Here is a 17,229-nt window from a genome sequence, read left to right as displayed (position 1 = left end):
CATAATCTCCGGGTGTAGCTTAATAAAATCTATATTTAAAATTCCTCCCAGGTGGTTTGGATACTCAGTTCTGGTTAAGAACCACTGCTCTGAATGGTCTTGAAAAACAAAACTTCATAGATTTCTTGAAATAGTTAAAACTTGTACTTTTGTCTTTCCAAAAAGCAATTGATCAAACCAGATTCATTCAATAGAGTAGCTAGAAGATATTAAGGCCTGGGATCCTGGAAATTTAGCAGTTTGAAAGTGTGACATGCTGGATCACTCCTTTCATATTCTGGGAAAAAGACTTTACACCTGTATTGATTTTGACTTCCTTCTTACAGTTTAAAATATTATGCTCCAAATTTTCTTTTGAGCACAACTGAATATGTGCGTGTATAATTCATATTCTACTTAAGCCTCATAAATCATACATTAAGCAGAAAATTTCAAAAGATGAAGCAAAATATATAAATTGAAGTTATAATGTCTTATTTCCACACTCCAATGGATTGTCTTGCACATGCACTTCACTTTGGAGAACACTAGAAAAGGCAACCAAGGAACAGTGAGAAAAGGAACAATTTAGTGAAATATCATAAGATACCTGGTTTATATAGATGTGGCCTCAGTCTCAAATTATTGGAAGTTCAAATAAGTTAAACTTCTGAGTAGTTTTCTTTATTTCAAAGCTTATTATTTTTTTATGTTATAAATGATTACGTGTATATTCCTTTGGTACATAGGTGATCCTAACCTATATATGTCAAGGGAAAAATGAGGGACAGAAGCTAGAAGACAATGGAATGATATTTTTAAAGTTTTGAAAGAAAAAACCCTGCCAATTGGAGATTTTTAGCACAGCTTAAGTATTCTTCAAAAATGAACAGAAAGACATTTTTACACAAACAGAAACTGTGAGAATTTCACTGCTGCAAAAAGCACTAAAATAAATACAAATGGGATTTCTTCAGGTAGAAAGAAATGACCCAAGATGAGGCACTGTTAATACGAGATGAAATAAAGAGCCGCAAAAAGAGCAAATATGTGGACATAGAACACAAATGTTAATTATTTACAAATAACAATATACTAATATGTTAAGTTCAAAATAAAATAAAAATTTTATGAAAGATAAAATTTATAGTAGTAACAGTGGATGAAAGTGGGTGTAATAAGTGGAGTTAAAGTGTTGTAAGGTACTTGCATTGTTTGGGGAGATGTAAAAATACTAATTTGTATTAAACTCTAAGAAATCAAAAAATTATGTTGTAATCTCTAAGATAACTACAAAAGAATAATGACAGAATGTATTACTAATCAGATAATAGAGGGAGAAGTGTAATAAAAATGTTTGATTAATACATAGAAAGCAAGAAAGAAGAAATAAGGAACAAAAATATGGGACAAATACTAAATAAAAAATGAGTTGTCATATTTAAATCCAAAAATAATTACATAAAAAGTAACTGGATTAAGATGAATAAGTTCTAGAGATCTCCTGTATGATAATGTGCCCATAGTTAACAATCCTGTGTGGTATACTTAAAAATTTGTCAAGAGGATAGCTCTCATATTAAGTGTTCTTACTACAAAAAATTTCATGGATTAAATACACCATTTAAAAGACAAAGCTGGCACAGTAGGTTATAAGACATACACCTAAAATATAAGGACACATAAAGGTTAAAAACAAAAAGAAAATGGAGAAGAAATACTGTGTACACACAAATGGATAGTAAGCTCATGGAGATATACTATTGTCAAAGAAAGTTAACTTTAAGATAAAGATAAATAGGGACATTTTATAATGGTAAAAGGGTTAATCCAACAGAAAAATGTAGCAATTCTAAGTTTGTATGTACCCACTGACATAGCTCTAAAATACATAAAGCAAACTTTTATAAAACTAAAAGTAATAATATGCAAATTCACAATTATAGTTGGAGACTTTAGCATACTTATTTTAGTAACTAAGAGACCAAGAAGACAAAACTATATCAGTAGAAATATAGAAAATTTGAATAACATGATTAACAAAACTTGATTTAATACAAATACACTACACCAGACGACTGCACAATACACATTGTTTTCAAGTTCACATGGAACATTTAACAAAAGTGACCATAGACTGGGCCATAAAGCAAGTCTCAACATGTGTCAAAGTACTAAGATTATATGGCATATGTTTGCTGACCACAGTTAAATAAATCTAGAAACCAATGACAAAAATTAAACTAAAAATTACCTAAACGTTGGGAAATTAAGAATACAATCTATGGGTTAAAGAAGAAGTCACAATAAAATTAGAAAATGTCTTAAACAATATTTTCAGTATCATAAAGAAAATGATATTTAAATATTTGTGGGATGTAAAGACCTATTTAGAAATTCATAGCTTTAAATTCATATATTAGAAAAGAAGACAGGCTGAAAATCAAGGATTTAAGTATCCATCTCAAGATGTCAGAAATAGAACATCAAGTTGAAGCCAATGCATGTAGGAGGAAAAAAATAATAAAAATAACAGAAAGTAATGAAAGAGAAAACAAAAGATTTATGCCAAAATATTTGAAAGTCTAGATGAAATAGGCAAATTCTTTGAAAAAGAACACATGAAAACTTAAAAAGGTGAAAAATAAAAATTTGGATTGTCGTATATATACTAAAAACTTTGACTTCATAATTTAAAACTTACCGACATAGAGAATTCCAGGTCTGGATGTCTTCATTGATCAATTCCCCCAAACACCTAAGGAAGAAAAAATAACAAATATTCACAAATTCTTCCAAAGAACATAAAAAGAGGGAACATATCAATTTGTTCCATGAGAAGAGCATAACATCAATAACAAGATTTAACAAAGTCATTAACAGAAAATAAAATTACAGGCCTATATCTCTCAGAAACATAGATGCCAAAATCCTTAAACATTTTATCAAATTCAATACATAGAAAGCATTACTATAACCAAATGAGGCTTATTTCAGGTTGATTTAAGATTTGAAATTCACCACATTAACATATTAGAATAAAAGAGGGAAAGTAATATGATCATCTCAATATAAAGAAAGCCTTTGATAAAATCTCACACTCATTTATGGTAAAACTTTTCAGCAAATGAGGAATAGAAGGGAACTTCTTTAGTCTGATAAAAAGAATCTAAAGAAAACTAGAAAAAAATGTAATATTCAATGGCAACGTGTTGTAAACATTCCGTCTGAGCTCAGGAACAATAAAAACATGTCCCCTAGTACAACTTCAATTTAACGTTGTACTGGAGGTCCTAGCCAGTGCAACAAGGCAAGAAAAAAATAAGTAAAAAGTCTAAAAATAGAAAAAGAAGAAATAAAACTGTTATTATTTACAGAGGGCATTATTTCTTACATAGAAAATCTAAAATAGCTACAGGCACACAATTAGAATTAATAAATGAATTTCGTACAATTGTTAGATACAAAAACTAAATGTGAAAATTAATTATAATTCTATGTCCAACAAAACAATTAGAAAATATTTTAATAATACCATGTAAATGATATCATGAACACCAAGTACTTTGGAATAAATCTAAAAATATAACGTATAATACCTTTACACTGAAGAATAGAAGCAAATATTAAGATAAATTAAAGAAAACACAAATAAATGGAGGTATATACCATGTTCGGGGATTGGAAGACTCAATATTATAAGTACAGCAATTCTTCCCTAATTGATATATTGATTCAGTGTAATCCCAATAAATTTTTTTTTTGCTTCTTGTGATAACTGACTAGTTGATTCCAAATTTTATATAGAAATGAAAGAATCAAACATATACACAACAATTTGGAAGAAAAACAATAAATGTGAAGGATATGCATTACCAAATATCAATATAACAACTTATTATAAAGTTACAGCAATTAAGACAACATAGTATTGGCACAAAGACAAATAACCAATAGAAAAGAAGAAGGACCACAAAAAGACACCTATATAGTTATGGTCACGTGAATTATCCCAAAGTAGTTATACATTGGGGAAAGATGGTATTTTTCAATAAATGGTACTAGTAATTTGAGTATCTTCAAGGGACAAAACATTATTCTTGACCCTTATCTCACATCAGGCACCAAAATCAATACTAGATGTATTGTAGACCTAAAGCTGAAAGGTAAAACAGCACAGCTTCCAGCAGGTAGCACAGGAGAATATCTTAATGATAGTGGAGTAGATAAATATTTCTTTCTTTTCTTTTTTTTTTTTTTGAGAAAGGTTAGCCCTGAGCTAACATCTGCCGCCAATCCTGCTATTTTTGCTGAGGAAGAGTGGTCCTGAGCTAACATCCATGCCCATCTTCCTCTACTTTATATGTGGGATGCCTGCCACAGCATGGCTTACCAAGCGATGCCCTGTCTGCACCTGGGATCAGAACTGGCGAACCCCGGGCCACAGAAATGGAACATGCGAACTTAACCACTGTGCCACCAGGTGGGCCCCTACATACTTCTTAAACAGAACACAAAAGTCTATAACTGTAATGGAATAGAATGACATATTGGGCTTCTGTTATCCAATGATTATGAACTATCTATCACTCTTTCTTTTTTCAATGATGGAAACGTAAAAAAATAATGAATAGAGGAAAAGGCACACTGTTTTACTGTTTAAAATTCACTTTCAAATATATAGTTTGATATAATTGAGTAATTTTAATTTGCTTGATTTGTTCTGGGTAAAATCCTGCTGTCAAAATTCTTTATTCCTTCCCACTTTATGTATCCTCTACTTCAAATCTACTTTTCACAAACATGACTTCCTTTTTGTCCTATTTTTTTTGCTGCATTTTTATTTCATTTATTACTCTTCTCGAAATTGTATTCTCTGGTAATTGAATGAGTCAATCCTTCGAATTTGAATAAAAAATTATGATGTGGTTTTGATTAATTTATTCATTCAACTAATAAATATTGAGCACTGTGGAAGGCTGATAAATGACCCCTCAAAATACCCATATCCAAATCCCTGGAACATGTGAATGTTAACTTATATGGCGAAAAAGAATTGTACGTGTGATTAAGTTAAGAACTTTGAGATCAGGAAATTATTCTGGATTATCCAGGAGGGCACTAAATGTAATTACCAGAGTTGTTATTAGAGGGACACAAGAGAGTCAGAGGAGAAAGCATTCTGATGATGAAAGCAGAGATTGGAGTGATGCATTTTGAAGAAAGGGAAAGGGAACACAAGCCAAAGAATTCAGGTGGTCACTAGAAGCTAAAAAAAGGCAAGGAAATGGGTTCTGTCCCCAGAACCTCCAGAAGAAACCTGCCCTGCTGATGCCTTGATTTTAGCCTAGTAAGATTGATTTCAGACTTCAGGCCTCCAGAATTGTAAGAAAACAAATTTGTGTTGTTTAATCCACTGAGGTTGTGGTATATTTCCACAGCAATACTAGAAAATTAGTACAAATTAATTAATGCAAATAGAAAATTAACACACCAGCAGTAAGGCTGCAGTAACAAATATCTAAAAATATGAAAATGACTTTAGTATTTGGCAGTGAGCAAAGGCTGAAAGAATTTAGAAGTGTATGATAGAAAAAGCCTAGATTGCCTTGAAAAAACTGTTGGTAGAAATATGGATGTTAAATACTCTGCTGACAAGAACTCTGGAGGAAGTTAGGGGCATGATAGAAAAACCCTATATCATCTTTTATAATATCTAAATTGCCATAAACAGGACTGTTGGTGAAGTATTGATGTTAAAGGTGTTGATGATTAGGGCTCAGAAGGAAGTGAGGAGCACAGTAGAGAAAGCCTATATCATCTTAGAGAATACCTAGTCATAAAGAACATTTTGATTGAAATACAAATATTAAAGGCATGGAATGTTAGTGCTCAGGAGGAGTGAAAAACAGGTTAGGAGACTGGAGAAAATGGAATCCCTTCTATAGTTGTAAATGTGCAAGTGAATTGAGTTCTATGGTTATATGGAAAGTAGAAATTATAACGTGGATATTTAGCTAGGGATATTTTCATGCAAAGCATTGAAGATGCAATGTGATTTTCTCTTGCTTCTTATAGTAAAATGTGAAAGGAAAGTGATAAAATTGATGGAAGAATTCTTATGAAAAAAGAACCAGAACTTGATAATTTGGGAAAACGTCAGCTTATCCAAATTTTAATAGATGCTAAAATTAAGAAGTTCACTGGCTGGAAAGTATGCTCTGAAGAGAAAACCAAGTGTGGCTGGACAACAAAGACATTTAACATGTGACTCAAGGATCTACTTAGCCAGCTCAGCAAAAGTCAGGAATAGAGATGAGATTATACAGGAAAAACACACAGTGGAGCCTCTTGTCTAATTGCACGAATCCTCATGATGTACATGAGACTCACAAATATTTTGAGAACATACAAATAGAAACACTTCCAGCTTGGATGAAAAGGAAGAGAGACAGGAAAAATGAAAGAAGGCCATTAAACTGCTAAAATTTTATAGGCAGGAAACAGGTGGGCAACACTACTTAGTTGCAAACATGTGCTACCCTTCAAGAAATAGGAAGGATAACTCTGAAGGCAGAGCTGAAGGTCCAGAGGGTAGAGCCTCAAGCCACAGTGGATTATTCCTAGGCATTAAAACCTAATGGAGTTTGTCAAGTCGTATTTAGAAATTACTTAGGGTTCGTTACTCCTTTCTGCCTTCCATTTTCTCCCTTTTGGAATTGGAGTTTCTATAACTGTTACCCTATCTTGTCTAACCATTGTATTTTGGGAGCAGAGAATTTGTTTTCTAATTTTGCAGGTCTCCATAGATGGAGAGAAATTTTGCCCCAGGATGGATCATACATAGCATCTCACCAACACCTGATTTAGATTATGGGATCTTGAACTTTTGTTGATAATAGTTAGATGAGATTTTGGACTTGAGTTAATGCTGGAATGGGCTTACACTTGTGAGGATGTTGGGTTGAGGAGAATGTACTTTGCATGAGGGAAGGACATAAACCTTTGGGGTCCAGAAAAGACTGTGGTAAACTGAATAATAAACCCCAAAGATGTCATTTCTCAATCCCTGGAATTTATGAATATCACCTAATATGGCAAAACAGAATTTGTGGCTGTGATTAAGAATCTTGAATTGGGGAGATTAGCCTGGATTATCTGGGTGGGTCCTAAGTGTAATCACAATTGTCTTTTAAAGAGGGAAAGGGAGATTTGACTAAAGAAAGAGAGAAAGCAGCATAACAACAGAGCAGAGGTGGGAGTGATGCAGTCACAAAGTCAAGAAAAGCTGCTAACCACCAGAAATTGGAGGGAGCACCAAATGGATTCTACCCTGAAGACTCCAGAAGGACTCAGCTCTACCAACACCTTGATTTTAGCTCAAAATGACTCATTTTTGACTTTAGTCCTCCAGAACTATAAGAGAATGAATTTACGTCATTTTAATCTATTAAATTAATGGTAATTTGCACAAAGGCAATTGGATACTAATGCACAGGGTAATAAATTAAGAAGATTTCACAATAATCTAGATAAGAGATCAAGATGATTTAGAATTGGTGATGAGAAATGACTAAATTCTAGACATATTTTGAAGGTAATCCATATAGAATTTGCTCACTGGATGTTAGCCGCTAGAGAAAGAGAGAAGTCAAGGATGACACAAAAGATATGTTGATATGTTTGTATCTGTGTGTGTGTGTGTGTGTGTGTGTGTGTGTGTGAGAGAGAGTTTACTTAAGAAACCGAGTGAATAGTGGTGCCAATTGCTGAAATGGAGAATACTTATGGATGAGCAGGTTTAGAATGAAGCAAGAATTTTGTTTTCATGTTAAGTCTGAGATATCTATTAGACATCTAAGTGGAGATGTCAATAAGGCAATTGCATATATGAGTTTGGAAATTAGAGGAGAGGTCTGAGTGGGATAGAGATACAAATTTGGAATTCATAAACATATAGATGGCATATAAAACTGTGGGACTGGATGATATTGTGTACTGAATGGTTATAGGAAGGAAAGAGAAGAGGCCAAAGGACTGAGTTTTTGGGCTTTCCAACATCTAAAGATTGGAGAGAGGGAAAACCAGCAACAGAGGTTGAAAAGGACTAGCTAGCATGATAGAATGGAAAACAAGAAAGCATAGTGACAGAGTAACCAAGGGAAGATAATTTACAAAGGAGAACCAACTGTATCAAATGCTGCCAGTGAGTTATGAAAATGAGAAGGTCATTGGAGAACTGCATTTCCATGGAATGGTAAGGACAAAAGTCTCAGGCAAATTAGAGAGAAAAGGGAAACTAGCAATAGTGAATGGACTGGGGATCAAAGGAGGTGGGTTGGGGATCTAATATGGGACAGTGAGTCATTTTTTACCACCTGCTCTTTTGTTCTTTTTGAATTTTCTACAATGTGTATGTATTAAAATTTTCAATTAAAATCTAGTTGAATAGAGATTGTTAATAGAAGAAAAGAAAATGGAGATAACTAATATGGATAATTCTTTCAAAGCATTTTGTCATATAAAGGCGATACATAATGGGATGGTAGCTGGAAGAGGCTGTGGCCAAGGAAATGTTTTTTAATCATAGGAACATGACACCAAAAAATGATCACAATAATCCAAGAACCAACAATAAAGACATGGAGACTTGTAATTTACCTAATAAAGATTCAAAGTGGCTGTATTAAAGAAGCTTAATGAGCTACAAAAACACAGAAAGGCAATTTAACAAAATCAGGGAAACAATACACAAACTGAGAAGTTTAACAAAGAGATAGAAATCACAAAAAAGGAAACAAGCAGAAATTCTGGAGCTGAATAACACAGTGAATGAAATAAAGAGTACAATAGAGACCATCATGCCGAATGGATCAAACATAAGGAAAAAATCTATGAACTAGAAGACAGGACCTTTGAAATTATCGAGTCAGAAGAGAACAAAGAAAAAATAATGAAAAAGAGTGAAGAAAGGCCATGCAATCTATGGGATGCTACAAAAAGAAACAATTTGTGAATTATTGAAGTTAGAAATCTTACAAACCAGGAGAAAATGGGTTAATATATATTAAAAGAGCTGAAAAAACCCTGCCAACCAAAAACTTCTATCCAGCAAAGCTGTCTTTCAGAAATGAAGGGGAGAAAGAATTTCCCAGACAAACAAAAGCTGAGTGAGTTCACCACCACTAGACCTTTTTTTTTTACAGAAAATGCTGAAAGGAGTTCTTCAAGCTGAAAAGAAAGGACACTAATTAGTAACATTAAAGCACATAAATATATTTAACTCACTGGTAAAAGTAGTGTATAACCAAAATCAGAATCGTCTAATACTGTAATAGGATGGCATGTTAAAAACTGCTTAAATTGAAGTTAAGTACTTCTCAGCGTAAAATAGAGTTATATCTATAAGCTGTCTTCTGTAAGACTGATGGTAACCACAAAGCAAAAACCTACAATAGACTCACAAGAGATAAAAAGAATGGAACCAAAGTACATTACTACAGAAAGTCATCAATTTAAAAAGGAAGGCAGTAAGAGAAAGAAAGGAAAAAGGGAACTATGAAACAGCCAGAAAACAATTAATAAGGTAGTATTAATAAGTCCTTATCCACCATCAATTAGTCTAAAAATAAATGGATTAAATTTTCCAAACAAAAGTCTTAGAGTGACTGAACAGATAAAAAAAGACCTAACTATATCATGCTTACAAGAGACTAACTTCAGCTTTAAGGACACACATAGGCTCACCGACTAGTGATGCAAAAACATATTCTATGCAAGTGAAAGCCAAAGGAGAGAAGGGGGGACTATACTTATACCAGATAAAATAGACTTTAAGCCAAAAGTTGTAACAAGAGAAAAAGAAGGCATTATATAATGATAAAGTGGTCAATTTATCAAAAGGATATAACAATGGTAAATATATATGCAGTAAACATTAGAATACTTAAATATGTTAAGCAAATACTAACAGATATGAATGAAGAAGTAGACATCAATATAATAATACTAGGACACTTCAATGCCCATTTTCAACAATGGCTATATCCTTCAGACACAAAGTCAATAAGAAACTATTGGATTTGAACTATATTTTCTACCAAAGGGGCCTAAAAGCTATATACAAAACATTCTATCCAATAGCAGCAGGATGCACATTCCTCTCAAGAGCTCATGAAACAGTCTCCAGAATAGATTATGTGATAGGTCAAATAAGTCTTAGGAAATTTAAGAAGGTTGAAATGATACTAAATATTTTTCCAGCAATGATGGCATGAAACTAGAAATCAACAACAGAAGAAAACCGGAAAATCTACAAATATGAGGACATTAAACAACATAATCCTAACAAAGAAATGTGCAGTACCATATGGTTTCTTTGATGAATTCTACTAAACATATAAAGTAGAATTAATCCAATCCTTTTCAAACACTTCCAAAAAATTGAAAAGGAAATAAAATTATGAAACTCATTTTACAAGTCCAGCATTACCCTGATACCAAAGCCATATAAGAAAACTACAAAAAAAGAAAATATAGGCCAATATCCCTGATAAATATAGATGCAAAGTTACTCAACAAAATATTAAAAAATCAATTCAACAGCATATTAAAATGATTATACACCATGATTAAGTGGGATTCATTCTTGAGATGTGAGGATTGTTCAACATATGTAAATCAGTAAATGTGATACCCCATATTAATAGAATGAAAAACAAAGATCATATGATTGTTTCAAAATGCAGAAAAAGCATTTGACAAAATAAAACATTCTTTCATGATAAAAACTCTCAACAAATAGACCATAGAATAAATGTAGCTCAACATAATAAAGGCCATGTACGACAAACCCACATCTTACATTATACTCAAGGGTGAAATGTTGAAAGTTTTTCCTCTAAGATGAGGAACAGGACAAGTTTCCCCACTCTAGCCACTCCTATTCAAGATATTGAGAGTCCTAGCCAGAGAAATTAAGCAAGAAAATAAATAAAAGGCATCCAAATCAGAAAGAAGTCAAATTATTTTTGTTTTCAGATATATGATCTTATACATAGAAAATCTTAATGACTCAACAAAAAACTATTGGAACTAGTCAATGAATTCAATAAAGTTGTAGGATATCAAAATCAACATATAGAAATTTGTTGAATTTCTATACCCTGAAACAAACATCTGGAAAATAAAGAAAGAAAACAATCACATTCACAATATTTAAAAATGATAAAATACTTAAATATATTTAACCGAGGAAGTTAAAGGTCTGTACAGTGAAATTCTAAGACTTTGATAAAAGAAAATGAAAAAGACACAAATAAACAGAAAGATATCTCAAGTTCATGGATCAGAAGTATAATATTCTTTAAATGCCCATGCTACCAAAAGCCTTCTATAGATTAAATGCAATCCTGATCCAAATTCCAATGGCATTTTTGTCAGAAATAGAAAATACAATTTTATAATTGGTATGGAACCACAAAAGACTACAAATAGCCAAAACATTCCTGAGAAAAAAGAATAATGCTGGAGATATCACACTTCCTGATTGCAAACTATACTACAAAGTCATAGTAATCAAAACAGTATGATACTAACATGAAGACAAAATAGATCAGTGGAGCAGAATCAAGAACCCAGAGATAAACCCATGCATATATGGTCAACTAAACATTTACAAGGGCACCAAGAACACAATATGGGGAAAGGATAATCTCTTCAATAAATCATTCTGGGAAAACTGGATGTCCACCTGCAAAAGAATAAAAGTGGAACCCTATCTTAAACAACTCACAAAAATTAAATTGAAATGGATTAAAGACTTAAGCACAAGAACTGAAACTGGTCAGCTTTTAGAAGAAAACATAGGGAAAGATCTCTTTGATCTTCTCTTGAGTAATGTTTTGGATATGTCACCAAAAACATAAGCAACAAAAGCAAAAACAAACAAGTGGGACTACATCAAACTTAATAGCTTCTGCACAGTAAAGGAACAATCAATAAAATGAAAAGGCAACATGTGGGATGCGAGAAAATATTTGCAAACCAAATATCTAATAAGGGGTTAATATCCTAAATATACGAGGAACTCATACAACTGAGCAAAATACCACAAAATTTGATTTAGAAATGTGCAGAGGAACTAAATACACATTTGTCAAAAAAGACATACAGATAGCCAAAAGACACATCAAAAGATGCTCAACATCCCTAATCATCAGGGAAATCCACGTCAAAAGCAAGAATGAGATATCACCTCACATCTGATAGAATGGCTCTTACCAAAAAGCAGAGATAAACATTGGTAACGCTTCGGAGAAAAGAGAACTCTTATGCTTTCTTGGTGCAAACATAAATTAGTACAGCCACTATGGATGACAAAGTGGAGGTTCTACAAAAATTAAAAATAGAACTACCATATGATACAGCAACCCCACTTCTGGGTTTATAACTAAAGCAAATGAAATTACTTTATTGAAGAGATGTGAGATATTTATATATATAATTCAGCCATGAGCAAGAAGAAAATTCTGTCATTTATGACAACATAGGCGAACCTTGCGGGCATTATGATAAGTAAAATAAGTCAAAGAAAGACAAATACTGTATGATCTCACTTATATATGGATTCTAAAGAAGCTCAGGGCCGGCTCCGTGGCCGAGTGTTTAAGTTCGCATGCTCTGCTGCCGCGGCCCAGGGTTTGGATCTTGGGCGCGGATATGGCACCGCTCATCAGGCCACGTTGAGGCGGTGTCCCACATCCCACAACTAGAACGACCTGCGACTACGATATACAAGTGTGTACAGGGGGTGTTTGGGGAGATAAAGCAGAAAAAAAAATAAAGAAAAAAAATAAAGAAGCTGAACGCATAGTAACAGATAGTAGAATGGTGTTTACCATTCTGGGGCTGGGGGTTGGGGGAAATGCAGAGATGTCATTCAAAGGGTATAAACTTGCAGTTATAGGATGAATAAGCTCTGGGGATCTAACATACAGTGTGTTAACTATTGTTAACTATAATTAACAATACTGTATTATATACTTGAAATTTGGTAAGAGAGTGTACCTCAAATGTTCTCACGACAAAAAAGAAATGGTAATTATGTGATGTGATGGAGGCGTTAACTAATCTAACTGTGGTAATCATTTTACAATATATACGTGTATCAAATCATCACATTGTACCCCTTAAAGTTACACAATGTTATGTGTCAATTATGGCTCAAGAAAGCTGCGGGGTGGGGGGGAGGAGAGAAAACTGAAGATACAGAAAAAGAGTTAATTATAGGAGCCATAGCCTTAAGTAGTGAAAAAAATTTAATGCCCAGTGTTATGAGTTGAATTGTGACCCCCACAAAGTTATATTCAAGTTCTACCATCTGGTAACTGTGAACTTGCCCTTATTTGGAAATAGGGTCTTTGCAGATGTAATCAAGTTAAGATGAGGTCATGCTGGAATAGTGTGAGCCCTAATACAATGGCTGATGTCCTTATGAGAAGAGGGATATTTGCACACAGATATACACAGAGAGGGAGAATGTGCCATGTAATGACAGAGGCAGAGATTGGAGTGATGCATCTACAAGCCAAGGAATGACAATGATTGCCAGCAACTGGCAGAAGCTGGAAGAGAAGCATGGAACAGATTCTCTCTCAGAGCCTCTAGAAGGAGCCACATCTGCTGCTACTTTGATTTTGGTGTTCCAGCTTCCAGAAGTGTGAGACAATAAACTTATGATGTTTTAAGCCATCTGGTTTATGGTAATTTGTTTTGGCAGCCCTAGGAAACTAATATACCCTAAATTATGCTTTGGTATGAGCAAGAAGAGGGCATCCACTCTAATAGGAGGGAAAGCAGAGAATAGAGTTGTAAAGATGCACGTAGACTAGTATATTCAGTTTTGATAATGGTGAAAATTTGCCCTATTTATCTCTATTAGCTGAGAGTGGAGAAGAGAGAAGGTGCAGATTTGAGAAGAGAGGAAAAGGTGAGAAATATTCATCTTCAAGAGTAGGAGAGCTTTGAACAAACGAGAAGTTTAATACCTTTCCAGTTAGCATTAATGACCCACTTGCACTTTGTCATCATAAATTTAATCAAGTAATTTTATTTAAATTTTTAGTGCTGTAATATTGGTTTATAATATTATGTAAATTTCAGGTGTACATCATTATATTTTGATTCCTGTGTAGATTACATCATGTGCACCACTCAAAGACTAATAATCCATCACCACACGCATGTGCCTAATCACCCCTTTCGCCCTCCTCCCTTCCCACTTCCCCTCTGGTAACCACCAATCCAATCTCTGTCTCTATGTGATCATTTCTCATTGTTTTTATCATTTACTTATGAGTGAGATCATATGGTATTGTCATCATAAATTTAAATTGAAGCCAATTATCCTGGTTACATGTTTTTCCTCAACCACATTCAGCTTGCAAAGGTACCCTGTGGAGTAATGGGAGAGTTGGATTTATCTAAAATTAGGGTTTTGTCAGTTGAGACGTCAAAAAGAAAGTGGGGAAAGGGAATTGAGGGTGTATGCTGGGAAGTATTTGTGCTGATTCATCATGAGCCCATAACAATCTAGGATAGGCGAGGATCTGTAAAGGGTAAGAACATAAGTAAAGCCATGGGTGGGGGGATTGATGAGTGATAGTTCAAAGGTGGTAAACTCAATGGTATGTCTTAGAGGGGTGGAAGAATTGTTGAAGTAGGCGTATTAGTATTACCTGAGGCAGTGGTTGGAGAGTGAAATGTTTGAACTTGAGATTTTGACAGGATATGTATAGGAGTTAGCCACTGAGATAACATGAAAGACAAGATAATTGGAGAAGATAAAGTCCAAGGATTGAGATGTTAAGGTACGAAAATGATTATCTACGTAGAAAAATCACCAGGAATTAAGACAAGAAGACTATTAGAGGGAATGACAGTGGGCCAGAGAGAAAATCATGGCAAAATAAAGGGGAGTGACCTGGAAGTCGTAGCAAGTGATATAATCTGATGTGATTATATCTCCAAGATATAATCTTTGAGATTCAAATCTGGCTATTTTTAGGGAGTAGGGACTTGCAAACACCATTGAGGAGCCAACCAGACACCTCTGCACCTTTGAATCCAGTGGTAGGAGGTGATGTGTGAAGGAAAATATCCCCCACTAGAGAGGGCCTCAGGAAAATCAGTGTATTTGAGAGAGAGCCAGGTTTCAGATAGAGCAAGAAAGCAGAGGTATCATTCAGATAGGAGGCAGTGGAGGATATAGAGGGGTTTGCTGAAGACAGTGTGTTTCAAAGAGATGATGCCCAATGGTGACATAATCCTGAGGCCTTTATGATGTAAGAGGGAAGATCAAATGTAGGCAGCACCAAACTAGAAAAATCTGTATAAAAGCACTAGGGGGCTCAATTTTTATTTCTAGATCAAATTATTCTTTTTCTTTCAAACTGCATTAAATTTTCTGATTCTAAAAGTAATACATACTCATTGATAAAATACAAACACTACAGAATTGCATCATTTAAAAGGGGAAATCCTTGTTAATTTTTTTGGAATTTGAATTTCTGAGTCGAAGATTTTCTTTTTCTGTTTTTTGTTTTTTTTTTTTTTTTTTGAGGAAGATTAGCCTTGAGCTAACTACTGCCAGTCCTCCTCTTTTTGCTGAGGAAGCCTGGCCCTGAGCAAACATCCATGCCCATCTTCCTCTACTTTATATGTGGGACACCAACCACAACATGGTGTGCCAAGCGGTGCCATGTTGGCACCCAGGATCCGAACCAGCGAACCCTGGGCCGCCGAGAAGTGGAACGTGCGCACTTAACTGCTGTGCCACCAGGCTGGCCCCTGAGTCGAAGATTTTCTAAATTTTCTTTTCATTATTTAGGTTGTGCACCTTTTCATATGTTTACTGGTCATTCACATTTCTTTTTCTGTAAATTGTCTGTTCATATTCTCCAACTACTTTTACGCCACCTTAATTGTATCTTTCTTATTGATTTTTACAAGCTTTTAATATTAGATTGTACCCTAAGAGATTTCCATTTTTGTAGGTCAAAAATCGCTGAATATTGACAGTCTCATATTGTTTAACTTAATACACATAGATATTAGCTGGTAGCTCTAAGTCAATATGACTCATATTATTCTAATGTTTTGTATTACTTTCAGCAATATTCTTTTAGAGGAGATTGGCTATTTAAATCAAAGACCAACATTGAAACATGCAGCCACTAAAGCCTGCACAAATACTGTTGTTTAATTTCACATGAATAATATTTCACGATCCACTTAAAAACTCCTTTAAAAAATCAACTCACTATACTTTTATTGATTGGAAATAACACCATCTTCTTTTGTATCAGGACAATAGAGCTGTCTAATTTTCCTTATACATAAAATTAAAGTATACCAAATTAGTATGATTAATTAAGTACACCAAAGTAGTATGATAAAGTCTTACTAGGTTGTATCCTGCTTTACGTTTTAAAGTGCCTTCACACACACTAATTATTTCCCTTCTCCCTAAAATAAGATGTTGTTATGAGTACACATACACACATACTCAGAGAAATAAAATGGTCAAGGCCATTCAGCTCTTCTGTGAAAGAGCCTGAACTAGCTAAATCTCAAAGCAAAACACTCAAGATGTAGATGGTAATTTCACATCTCTGTTTAAAATACAAATTTTAATCTTTAAACAAAATTACCATGAGAGGCACATTACTTACATCTAAAAACATAAGTATGTAGCTAAATTGACCGTGTTGGTCATTAAAAACACTAAAATGTGTTAAAAAGAGGACTTACAATCTTAGAAGAGACATTTCCCCTGCCTGTATGTTGCCAGGACTTTAGCAGTGTAAGTTCAAACTGGTAATGTTGGGTGATGACATCATAAAGAGACTGTGAACAACAGGAAGTTAAAGGGGAAAGACAGTAATTATATTTTACAGGACACAGGTGCTTCTGAAATCTATTATAAAATTGTAGCTGGGTTCACGCAAAATGTTTTACAGCTTGAACTGAATCAGTTTTTCGTTGATTGAATCTATCTGGTTGTTTAATAAACATCGAATTGGTATCAGCCTATTTTAACACTAGTTTTGAGCATACATGTGCACACACAGACATATATACATGTGTGTGAAAGAGCTATATGGGCTGAATTGAAAATAGAATTATATAAATATTCCTCTATAAAGAGCAACTGTAGGGGCCGGCCTGGTGACGCAGCGGTTAAGTTCG

At 34.0% G+C, this 17,229-nt stretch overlaps 1 protein-coding gene across 1 annotated transcript in view; it reads right to left on the bottom strand.

Annotated features, from left to right (window-relative positions):
• CYLC1 (cylicin 1) overlaps positions 1 to 16,885 on the bottom strand; it is a 41,149-nt gene extending 24,264 nt beyond the window's left edge. The window contains exons 1-2 of the mRNA XM_070603680.1: positions 16,792 to 16,885; positions 2,684 to 2,737 (exon numbers count right to left, since the gene is read on the bottom strand). Of these exons, the coding sequence (XP_070459781.1) occupies positions 2,684 to 2,737; positions 16,792 to 16,808 (71 nt within the window). The 5' untranslated portion in view covers positions 16,809 to 16,885. The remainder of the gene's footprint in view (positions 1 to 2,683; positions 2,738 to 16,791) is intronic.
• Between the last annotated feature and the right edge of the window lie 344 nt (positions 16,886 to 17,229).

This window comes from Equus przewalskii, chromosome X (assembly GCF_037783145.1).
Source record: "Equus przewalskii isolate Varuska chromosome X, EquPr2, whole genome shotgun sequence".
NCBI lineage: Eukaryota > Metazoa > Chordata > Mammalia > Perissodactyla > Equidae > Equus > Equus przewalskii.
This window is presented reverse-complemented; position numbering and strand designations above follow the sequence as displayed.